The sequence below is a fragment of the Zingiber officinale genome, chromosome 11B, assembly GCF_018446385.1.
Source record: "Zingiber officinale cultivar Zhangliang chromosome 11B, Zo_v1.1, whole genome shotgun sequence".
Classification (NCBI taxonomy): domain Eukaryota; kingdom Viridiplantae; phylum Streptophyta; class Magnoliopsida; order Zingiberales; family Zingiberaceae; genus Zingiber; species Zingiber officinale.
In genome coordinates, this window is record NC_056007.1 from 9752936 (window position 1) to 9765967 (window position 13032).

The 13032-nt window shown below is 36.4% G+C and overlaps 1 protein-coding gene across 1 annotated transcript; it reads right to left on the reverse strand.

The window, feature by feature from the left end:
* Positions 1-295: 295 nt before the first annotated feature.
* On the reverse strand, positions 296-4719 carry LOC122034402. The gene is made up of 3 exons (XM_042593639.1): positions 4294-4719; positions 2472-3831; positions 296-641 (listed from the first exon to the last, which is right to left on the reverse strand). Exons 1-3 carry the CDS (start codon positions 4705-4707, stop codon positions 394-396), a joined length of 2022 nt encoding a protein of 673 aa, XP_042449573.1. The 5' UTR covers positions 4708-4719; the 3' UTR covers positions 296-393.
* Positions 4720-13032: the final 8313 nt, after the last annotated feature.

The window sequence follows — 13032 nt, forward strand, 5'->3', positions numbered from 1 at the left end:
GACTTACCTTGAACTTCAATTGTTCAGACAACTTATTTTCAAGGTGACCTAGCACCTTTGTTGTATCAAGCAAGACGGGGGTTGGTGACACCACCGGGAAGAGAGATTTCAATTTCTTGATCTTCAGTGCCTGGACTATGGATATGGTTTTCCAGTTCGCCAATCTTGATTGGCGAATCTACTAGTTTTAGTTTTATTATCCATATTGGTCAAGATTGTACTCTAGTTTTAGCTACAATAATATACACAACATATGGCACAAAGATTCACATTAGAATTGCCGGTATTCAAGAAATAATAATTTAAGATGTATATTATAACAAAAAAGAATCAGGTACAAAGAGATGACTTGCATTTATCCAAGGCACCAAACCAATGCCAGAAGATCAGAAGTCAACATGGTGGAGATTGGAATAAATTTGTTTCAGATGTAACAGATTTCACAACACTCTGTACAAAGGAGCAGAAGCATTCATGACAAGAATTGGACATTAAATTCGACTTACGGAATTGATTTTCTTTGGAGTGTTTGCAAATTGGAGTTGAGAAAGCTCGAGCGCACAATTCGGAATGTTCCAATCCGCATGCAGCTAATATGGTGTGAGTAGCAATCCTTGCAACTTGCTTGAAGCTTGCAATTTCTGTGGAAAACATGTTTCTCAATGTACCTTTCTATGTTGGCACAAGGTATAATTAGATACAAAATGGAACAAACATGGCCCTCCTATGTAGGTTCAACTAGTGATACAATATTTCATAATACTATGATAAAAAGTCAAACAAAACTAGAAGGAGATCGAGCAGAAAGGAGTCGAGAATAGATGTATTCAATCATAAATATCTTCCCAAGTTCAACTGTTATCTGGTTCTTGTTTATACCAACAGGAAAGAAATAAGACCATTCTATGAGCCCATGCCACTTTTATCATATGTGGCCCGTCTTTCTTTCCTCACATTATCTTTGGTTTTCAATTGTCCTCCCTAATTCAAACCACAACCTGATTTTTAAATGAGTTTGCAGTATGGTTTATAGACAAAAACAAATTTTTTATCACCTTCCAACCTAAGATGGTCAAATTTTTGTATAACTTCATGGATTTGAATGCGTAAGCTAGTTTGTGAATCTACTTCATAATGAAAAATACACTGAATGACTGGCAACCTTATTTGCAAATGATGCAATTGGATTAGTTATTACATATGATGAAGAAATGTGTGATGAATCCACGTACATGAATATAACAAAAAAGTATATTGTGGCTTTAGTATGAATGATCTTTCATCATATATATGGAGGTGTATATTTATATGGACACAACAAAGTATATATGACTAAAACGAATGGCCTTTCATCATACATATGGAGGTATATATTTATATGAACACAACAAAGTATATCACAACTTTAGTATGTGTGATCTTTCATCATACGAGGAACGACTAAGCATATTATGAATTCAGTATGAATGATCTTTTATCATATATATGGAGGTATATTATGATTTTAGTATGATCTTGCAAATTGACTTGCAAGGTGTTTTAAAGCTAGAAACTATAACATGAACTCCACTCAATCTAATTGTTTGACTTTTTTAACTATAAAGAAAATTACTCGGTATAAATATACATCTTGTGATGGTTGGTTATCATTTAGATACACACTTCCATATATATGATTTTAGTACGAATAATTTTTCATCATATATATGGAAGTGTATATCTAAATGATAACCAACCATCGCAAGATGTATATTTATATCGAGTAATTTTCTTTATAGTTAAAAAAATCAAACAATTAGATTGAGTGGAGTTCATGTTATAGTTTCTAGCTTTAAAACATCTTGCAAGTCGATTTGCAAATCAACTTATGGAGTCAAGTTTCCAAACTTACATAAGATTAAGATGTGAGAGACTCCAAATTAACCATATGAGATTGGAAGGCACTCAAGAATTTAGTTTCTATCTAAATTATGTTGCAAGATAGTTAAAATTGATTCACAAATCAGCTTGCAGGTTATTGCATCATTTTTTTCCCATGCAACTTGATTTGCAAATCAAGTAACGAGATCAAAACTCAAACCCCTAAAATTAGGCAAAAATTAAAGACATCAGAGAACCCTTGATGACCATCTTAGGCATAAAGAAACAAAAATATCTCGTCTTTATTTATAAATCATACCACAAGTTTGCGGGTCATTCTGCACAATTTTAAACCATGCAAGTTGCTTGTAGATCAAATTTAAACAAAAGGTGTAATTTGACTACCTTGGATTGGAAATTCTAAAAAATCTAGCCATAAGTTGACTTGCAAATTAGTTTGTGACTTGGTAGAAGTTGCAAACTAATGATAATTTGAGTGGAAAAAATGTTTTTGAGACTTGACATAGTTAAACTACACAGGGCATTATTTGGTCAAAAACTAAATTGAAAGGGCATAATTTGGCAAAATGGCTAAGAAATAATAAGCTTACCTAATTTTTTGTCTCTGGTTAGCAGCCTCAGGTTCAACTTGACTAAATACTGGATCTCACTTTTACAACTACTGTAGGTGGAATCACTTGTTTTCAAAGCATCTATACTTGGGCCACCCAAATTCAGCTTATCAAATGATTCAAACTTTTGGTTAGGAGTTCTTTTAACCCTATTACTGTCAGTGCTCAAGTTCAAACTAGTGTCCATCTTGTTGCGTGAGATTTCTTTGTTTTTTGCTTCAATATCAGAAGAGAAGGCAGCAGAACCAGAATGAGTAAGTGAGTTTTGGGAATTAGGCAACACTGAAGTTTGGGATAAGGCCACTTGTGGTGATAGCTCATTCTTCCAGTGAGGTCCTTGAAATTTCTCTTCTGCTCCAGATTGAGAAGCACTATTGCCAAGTGGTGATTCACCATTGCAAGTTCTCAAACCAGATTGACACTTTTCAGCTCCCTTAGAGGCATTTCTCATGCTAGAGTAATTTGCCAAGCTATGATGATTTACAGCATTCTTTATGTCATTCTTCTTACAAAGAGAGTTCAGGAGATTATTAGATTTGTTTTCTCTTCCATTTGATTGTACAGCTTTAGCCATTTCCATCATTTTCCATGCTTTGCTGATATCTTCTGAATCTGCTATCTTACATGTACTGTTATAAACACTAGATGTATTTGTTTGTTCTTGGTTTGCATGATATGAGTTGCCTTCTTGTTTTGATGTGTTCATAGTTTCCAGTGGCTCAAATTGTCTTTTCTCAGTTATCCTCACAGCTGATAAATTGGAGAACTGTAACGAACCAGTACGAAGGTTATTCCAATTTTTCCGCAAAGATTGTATATGACCATGTAAATTACGAGAACTTTGCAAGGTTCTGGCAACTGCCTCATTCTGTATTGCTGGGTTATTTAAAGATTCACCAATAGTAGGAACAGACGAAGAATCTGTCTGTGTACCAGAGTTATCACGTCTGCCATGAAAAACATTTCTGGACTGATAAGTTGTTTGTGGTTCTTGAACACCGACATTAAACCTTCTGGATGGATAAGAAGGGATTTCATCAGCTACAACGTCGGCGATTGAAATGAATTGCTTAGATAGTCCCAATTTGGGAGAATATTGAGGACAAGGATCATCCTCAAGCTGCAATCCTGAATGCCAATCCTTAGAAATGGTGCAATCAGCACAGTACCAATCTCCCTCAGGTATAGTAGCCCCCAAACCAATACAAAATGTATTAGAAGCTGAATCACATAAATCACAAAGCAGTAGTAGTTCTTCATCTTGAGAACCATGGCAAATACTGCAGGTAATATTTGCATATGGATCAGGCGCTCTGCTCTCGTTTCCATGATTGTAAACCTGCAACCAAAAGTTACCGAAGCCATTTTATTTACTCAGCCAATGATGATCATGAACTGAATGCCTACAGCTGCAAGGTACTCAACACGGTTTCACTTCCTTGTTCAACATTGAGGGGCTCCTTAGAAGCACCACCGACCAATGTCAAAATCAAACTACCCCTTTTGTCTACTCCATTTCAAAGAAATCTGTGCAACGTCGTACATCAAGTCCTAGTTCCACTTCACTAAGACAACCATTTTAATCACCATAAATATTCCCTCACAAGAACTAAAGCCATTGCTGCAATGAGAGATATGCATACGCATGCAAAAAGAAAAAAGTAGCTCACATCCAATGATCCTGAAAAGATTTTCTAAACTATCCGAGCCCAACTAGGAAGGTGATTGTTTGAGAAATTAAAAGTAAAAAATAATCGATAAATGCTACCAAAACCAACTAAAAGTCAAAAATATTCCTGACCTGATCGCGGACAGGGGCATCGACCACCCGCTCGGCGAGGAAGACGCCGCGCACCGGAGGGCGGCGGATGGAACCAAAGCGACGTTTGCAGAGGGGGCACCTCGACTCGATCTTAGCCCACTCCATGATGCAGACGAAGCAGAAGTAGTGGTCGCAACAATCGATCCGGCCGCGGACCGACCTCCCGGAACCGGAAAAGCAGATGCCGCACGTCTGCTCTTCCTCCTCCTCCTCCTCCTCCTCCGCCTTCTCGGAGAACGCCGCGTAATCTTCTCCGACGCCCCATGGTTTCATCTCCACCTTCGCCTTGCCCTTCTCTAGGGTTTTCAGGCGCTTGAGCGGCCCCGGTTGGGATCCGGAAGATGCCGACGATTCTTCGCCTCTTTCTCCAATCCGCTCCATCCCTCTCCTCATGAATATTGGCGTCATCATGTTTGTCAGCAGCGCGAGCGTTTATATATTTTCACAGAACTTCAGGACTAAATTCGAAAATGAAAACTTCAAAGGAGATTAATAGAAACGTTTTTTTACAAATAAAATAAATAAATAGCCGAAACCATCCAGACTTGTTATAGGCTCTTGTATCACTTGAACAATGTAAAACTACGAGTCTGAGTGTGGTCGAGAAAAAGATGATCGAATGGTCGTTGGAAGATATTGGAATTTTTCACCTCGTGACAGAAAGATTTCATAAATCATAATTGTATGCATGATTGACCTAATGAATTGATAGGTCCTGGGATAGGGATTAAGGCTTAAAGTGTAAATCATAGTTTGCATAATTGCGATCCAAATGGATCGCACGACTCTACTCTCTAGAAGTACCAAATCATTCTTGGATTATTTGGAATCATCATTTACAATGAAATTGGAGTAGAATCATTGGGATTACTTAAGATCGGTAGAATCAATACAATCCTACGTTACAAATGATTATATATATATTTTTATTGGGAGCTACTTTGTTGATCTTTAAATTGAGCCATTTCGTGACCCTCTTTTTTGGCTCAAAGGCTTGAGACCCTAAAGCGTTAGATTTTATAAGCTTTCATTGATATAAAAATATAAATATTATTGAGTATTATATATATATATATATATATATATATATATATATATATGCTAAGTGACGCTTTGTACGCCACCATGAGCGACACGCAAACGTAACGTTGCCCGCTCGATTTCGCTACAAAAAAATATAATTTATTCTCTCTCCCCTTCCGCCTTTTTTAAAACACTTCTACGTGGGAAAATTTTCAAATTAAAATCTCTCTCGCCACTCTCTCTCTCGCTCCCGCCGTCTCCGTCGTCCGTCGGACCGCGCGTCTCCCGCTTGGAAAGTTTCACCGGCGACTTCAATCTCACAGCTACTATGAGAGCTTACCACCTCTCTCCATTCCCAATGGTAATTCTTTTCATTTTAATTTGTTAGTCTCCACCGTTATAACATACATATATTAGAAGGATTAATTATATAACGTGCAGGGACGACGGGGTCTACAAATGCTCGCAGTCTACAGCCACATCTGCGTTAGCTGCTACACGTTGTAGTAGCTACATACGTGAAACATCCACTTGGTAAGTCGATTTTATGGTAGATAAATTTTCTAGCAGATATTACCCCTACAAATATTTAAGTTCATGTATAGCAACTTGGTAAAAAATTATTTGAAATTATTTTTTACTGATGCAGCGTCTTTGCTTCGCTTCGAAATGTTGCAACAACTACTTCGCAGCAAACTGCCCTTGTAGCTACTACAACTTGTAGCAGCTAACTTGGAATGGCGGTCATAGAAGGAAGGAAGAATTTATGCTACGGCGTGCAAGGCCGACGACTGCTACAAACGCCTGCAGCCACTTGGACTTTCCTTTGCTGCTACTAGTTATAGAAGCTACTTCAACAGTTAACTGCTACACCTTATAGCAGCTAACTGTCCATGTAGATGCTACAATGTGTAGCGGCTACTTCGACAGGTAACTGCTACACCTTGTAGCAGCTAACTCTCCATGTAGCTGCTACAACTTATAGCAGCCGCTTGGTAAGTCATGTTTTTACTAGTTATATTTTCTAGCATATATTAACCCTAAAAATACTTGCTAAAAAATTATTTAAAAATATTTATGTTGTTGCAGTGCCTTTGCTTTGTTGCTACACATTGTAGCAGCTACTTCGACTAATAACTGCTACTCCTTGTAGCAGCTAACTTGAAATGATGAAGCTGCTATAATGTGTAGCAGTTACTTCTTTGTTTACGCTTAACAAGATGTTACTCTGTATTTTCAACCAATAATAAATAGATCATAGCAATCTCAGTTTTTTTACTTAGATCAATTAAATGAGGTTCTACACGTTGTAGAAGCAACTGCAGCACGTTGAAGCAGCTAGTCGTCAGAAGCTGCTACACGGTGTAGCAGTTTGTTAAGAGTGGCTGCTACATTGTGTAGCAGTTACTTCTAATTAGCTGCTAGACTTTGTAGCAGCTACTCAAGAATAGCTGCTACAACACGTAGTAGGTACCCCTGATCTCCAAATAACCTTTTCTGACCAATTAACTTTTTGCAATTATTGTGCAATTATATTTTTACCCTCATTGGCCAAAGGTTTAACCCCTAAACTTGCTGTGTGACAAACACTTTGAAAGAATTTCAATCATAGTAGATCGATGCCCACATGGTGTCTTCGTCAATCAATCTCACTGCGATGACTTGATTCTTATCTAAATCTTCACCTCCATCGTAAGTATTCTGTTAGGGGTGAAAGTTTTGAGTCAGTGTGTAGGCACTGTATTCACTAATTTTTTTTTATCAGTGTGTAGGCACTGTAGGGCTAGTAATATTTACGATTGAAACATTTTAAACTGTGGCACGTTGTAGCAGCTTTTGTACCTTGGTGCACAGAAGAATGCCTGACGGTTGATTATCCTTGTCTTTACTATCTGTATTATAATCTTATCTTTTCCCATGTGTTAAGGAGTTGTACTAAGTCTTTTGATAACCCATGGTATCAAAAAGACGCTTCCATTTGACTAGTCTTTATCAAGAGACGCTTCCATTTGACTAGTCTTTATCAAGAGTTAGGGTTGCTTGAGCCTCTTTTCCTATAAAGCGTCTATTAACCTAACAAACTCTTTCACGTTGCCTTGCCTTTGGTCTACATTATAGCTATTTCATTATCATGTCTTGCTTTAGCAGGAAGATGAAACACAATCTGGGTGGTGTTAAAGAACCCCCTATCGAAGAGGATTCAAGCTCTACATCTTCTTCCCTTGAAAAATCATCTATATCAATAAACTCGTGTGCTTCTCGGTTTGTATTATGCATTCTTCTTATATTATATATATAACTTTCTTTCCTTGGAATCTAGAATTTTTTAAAATAATTGTAATAGATATCTTAGTCTAGCCATGGAACATCATGTTGTTTATGGCTATATTAAGATTTTCTCAAAATAATGGAACTAGGTGAAGGAGTTAGAAGCTTCCCTTTTTCGAGAGAAAAAGAACCAAACTGAACTTGTGCAACTGCGACGACAACTGTCCCAGGTCAATGGGGCATTAGAGGATGTTATAAATTAAAAGAATGAGTGAAATATCACTCTTTGTGAAGCTCAGCCTCACATCTCCCTAGCGATGCTGCCCTTCTATGAAAGAAAAAGATTTAAATTGGATTTGTCCAAGTGTGACGATAACTATCTCAATTTAATGTAACATTAGAGAATGCTATAAAGCAAATGATTTTAGCATTAGTGTGTGTATTAACTTTTTGGCTTAAGATTATGTATGTCTTATGTTATTATCTATATTTAATATATTAATATTATTCTATTTATGTATATCAAACCCAACTATAGTTTCCAAGTCATCTTCATTTACGCTCAACAAGTTGTTAGTTTGTCAATCTCATTTTTTTATTTAGATCACACAAATGAGCTTCTACACATTTTATCAATTAACCTATAATTAGTTAGAAGCTACTACATATTGTAGCTACTACTGCAGCACATTGTAGCAGCTAGTTGTCCGAAGCTGCTTCAACGTGTAACAGCTTCTCAAGAGTAGCTGCTACACTATGTAGCAGTTAATACGAATTAGCTGCTACACATTTGCGGAGAAACTCCAGACACGTAGCTGCCACATCGTGTAGCAGTTTCTGCGGATTAGCTTCTACAACGTGTAGCAGCTAATCCAGAGTTGAGAGTTGCCACAATATGTAGCAGCTATTGGTTATTCAACTAACAAGCCCTACTCTCTATTACAAATTCTATGGTCAGATATTTATTGTAAAAATAATAAATTTTTTTAGACACATCAATGAATTAAAGGTGACATACGACATCTGGTCCATTATGTTGGGACTTTCGAGCCGCAAAAACGCTTTTTGCGTTGCGAAAACCTCGAAGTCTTGCCACGGATCCGTGCGAAGATATATAAAATAAATCATGTACATGTTTCTAACCTAGATCTACCTTAGATCTACATGAACAAGAAGTGTTACCCTTGTTGCGAAGCCCTTCGCTTATCCCGCTCGTCCAAAATGTTGCTGAATCTCGAGAGTGTCAAGCGTACACTCCTCTATACGTATCCACACGGACAAGAAAATGGAGAAAACACCTTAGAGTGTGCTAGCACCCCATGTTAGAGTGTATACTAAAAGCCTAGCTTTTGGTATAAATATTTATCTAGAAATAAGAATCACATTGGTCAAAAGTCTACATTTATGATAAATGTAGTTACTCAATTAATTTATATTGTAGATAACATGGTGTGTGGTGTCACACACAGAAGATCATGTTATTGGTTCCTTATAAATTATAAACAGTAGCTCACGACCAAGATGGAAAGGAACAAACCATTGGAAGGTCGTAGTGTAATTAGGTATTAGTATATCTTAACTATATAATTACACTAGTACACTTAGAGTGTATTGAGTAGGACCATTTGAGGTCGTTCTTTTTATACTGACTTTATAAAGGAACAAAGACCTCAGTTATTATGGAAGTGTGTGCTCTTAATCCTAATATAATAACAAGCACATATATTTGATATTTATTTCTTTAATTTATCAATGGGTGAGATTTAGTTCGATGAATCAATAAGCCCGATAAATTGGGAAATGATATTACTTATAGTGTGTGTTGTTGATTATAGAAGGAAACTGTGTCCTAGTAATCTAGGTTGAGAATGTCCCCAAGAGGAGCTCATAAGGATTGTCATGTTAAACCCTGCAGGTGGACTTAGTCCGACATGACGATGAAGTTGAGTGGTACTACTCTTGGAGCTAGATATTAATTAAGTGAGTTGTCAGTAACTTACTTAATTAGTGGACATTTGTTATCTTAAACACAGGGAGACTAACACACTCATAATAAGAAGGAGCCCAAAATGTAATTTGGGATTGGTGCGGTAGTTCAATAATAGTTCTCTAGTGGAATGAATTATTATTGATAAAATTAAGTTGTGTGTTCGGGGCGAACACGGGATGCTTAATTTTATCGGGAGACCAAAACCAATTCCTCCTCTCGGTCCCTATCGTAGCCTCTTATATACAGATTTATACCCACCGCATACCACCTTCTTACCCATCCAATGGGGCCGGCCAAGCTAGCTTGGAACCCAAGCTAGGGCCGGCCAAGACCAAGTGGATGAGTCAAGTTGGTGGCCGGCCAAAACTTGGGTCCCAAGCTTAGGTGGCCGACCACTAGAATATTAAAAGGGGATTTTATTAAAATTATTTCTTATGAGGATATCATGTTTTTAAAAGAGAGTTTAAAAATTAAAAATTTCCTTTTATAGATTTCTACAAAAGATTAAGAGAAGAGATTAATCTCTTTCCTTATTTGTAGTTTAAAAGGATGGTTTTAATTTTGGTAAAACTTTCCTTATTTGTAAATCATCTATATGTTTAAAAGAGAGTTTAAAATTTGAAATCTTTCCTTATTTGTTGATTAAAGGAGGATTTTAAATTTTAAGAAAACTTTCCTTTTTAAACATGTTCATGATTTAAAAGAAAGTTTAAAAATTAAATATTCTCTTTTATAAGTTTCTACAAGAGATTAAGAAAAGATTTGATATCTTTCCTTATTTGTAGATTAAAAGAGATTTTAATTTTTAGAGATAACTTTCTTTTTATCCACATGTTTAAAAGAAAGATTTTAATTTATTAAATTTCCTTTTTATAAACCAATCATGAAGGGATAAAAATTATTGAGAAATTTTTATAAAATTCCGGAAGCAAATAAGGAAGTTTTAATTGGTGTTTAAAATTTTATTTGCTTGGAGTTTTTTTCTTGTGGCCGGCCATTATAAAATTGAGAAAGGAAATTATTTTTAAATAAATTTTCCTTTTCAATGGCAAAAGAATTAAGGAAGTTTTTATTAAAATTTCCTTATTTGCCAAGATCAAGGATTATAAAAGAGGGGGTAGAGGAGGCTTCATGGCTAACGAATCTATTCTATTTTTTCTCTCCCTCTTTTCTTCTTCTTGTGGCCGGCCCTAGCCTTTCTCCTTTCTTCTCTTTTGGTGGCCGAACCATACATCTCTTGGAGCTCTTGTTGGTGGCCGGACCTAGGAAGGAGAAGAAGAAGAGGAGGAAGCCTCATCTTGAAGATCCCTTGGAGTATTGGTGGTGATAAAGTTCTTCTTCCTTGGAGGTGGTTCTTCTTGTGGCCGAACCTTGCTTGGAGAAGAAGAAGGTGCGTGGTGGTTCTCGTCTCGGAAGATCGTCGCCCACACGACGTCCAGGATAAGAAGAGGAATACGGTAGAAGATCAAGAGGTTTTTCTAAAAGGTATAACTAGTAATTTTTCTTTCCGCATCATACTAGTTATTTTTGGAAATAATACTAAATACAAGAGGCTTACGTTCTAGTGTTTCGAATATGGTTTTCCAAGTTGTGTTCTTTTGTTTCTTTCTTTTCCTTGTGATTTGATTGTTCTCTTTGGTTAACCTAAAGTTATTTTAGGAAATTAAATATTAGCTTTCTATTAAAGGTTTTGTCTAGTCGGTGGTGGTTGCTCCCATATCCAAGAAGGCCATGTGCCTCGCCACGCCAAGACTGGAACCTTTATGGAAATTAATATTTAATGGAATTAATAACTTAAGGAGACTTGGGTCAAACGTGTTAAGTTCCAGGAGATCCAAGTCAAAACCTAAAAGAACAAATAGATTAAGTTTTGGATCAAACGTGTAAAGTTCCGCAGGCGATCCAAAATTTAATTTAAAAGAACACATGGTAGCTAGGAAAAGGTTCAGACCTTTGTACAAAATTTTTGTACAGTGGAACCTATAGGTTTTCCGAGTAGCAACCAACAATTGGTATCAGAGCTAGGGTTTTGCCTCTGTGTATTTAGTATTAGTTTAATTATGCACATGTCATACATAATTTAGGCAGGATATAATAGTAGGATGTGCTAACTTTGTGGATGTAGGATCCAACTATTATGACTTATAGTTATTATATGTGTGATTGGACCTTTGGACATGTCAAGGGCATTTTATTGTGTGTGCATGATTGTATTATAAAATACAGCAGGAGCTGTATTTAGTTTTATTAGGATTTTATTTTTGATCTAGATACATGTACATTCCTTTTATGGAATATAGGATCAAAATGTAAAATTTTATTTATGTCGCGGATCGAATCTTACAAAACGTGGAACCTTCTAAGGACCAGAGGCGCAGCGGAACTAGGAGCAAGATGGATGCGACAGTTAGACCCGGTGGCAGTGGCCAAATATGACAGCAGCTTAGGATGACAACACACGGAGGACAACAAGAGATAAAAGCCATAATAGTTGAAAATTAGATTTTCTATTTATTGCTTTTATATTGTGCTGTGTGTGCATGTTAGTTTACATATTTAGTAGGCTAGCATAGTTAAAATTCCTCATTAATAAATAACTAAGTGGGAGAGGGATTTTTAAGTAAATCCCATGGTCTCCATTCTTGGTTTGTAAGTGATGCAAACAAGCTTGCGTTGGCTCAGTGCCTTCCTCCATAACGGATGAGCTAGTTTGCGGATCACTAGAACAGACTTCCATTTTGGATGACTATAGGAAGTTAATTAAGCGTGTGATCTTCCCCAACCGGAAGGGCATAATCTTATTAATGGACTTAGTGTCAAGTAATGGTATACACTTAGACACATCTAATAGTATCCTCCCATCGGAGTCATTGCTATTATTTGTGTGACCAAATGAAACCAACTATTAATTTGTCATAAAACTAGGTTGACAAGATAATAAAATTAAAGGGTTAAAACCCCTCTTACAAATGATTGATTTTGTATACGTCCACACTAACGTGGCATACAAAATTAACGGTGTTTGAGATAATTTTATTTGTCATAAAGTTAGGTTGACAAGATAGTTAATGGGTAAAAACCCTCCTCTTACAAATGTTGATTTTGTATACGTCCACACTAACGTGGCATGCAAAATTCACGGTGTTTTGAGGTGTTGGTAAATTTAAATAGTATTGTTAGAGGAATCAATATTATTTTAAATTTAGAGTCTTGACCAAATATTTGATTAAAGATAGACCAACTATTAATTTTATTCGTCATAAAGTTAGGATGACGAGATAATAAAATTAAATGATAAAATTTCCTCTTTGAATTTGTATACGTCCACACTAACGTGGCATACAAAATTCATGGGATTTTTAAGGAGTTGGTCTTAACCAAATATTTTTGCGATTCTTAGGATAATGATCAATCCCTAGCTGATATACTTAGTGGTC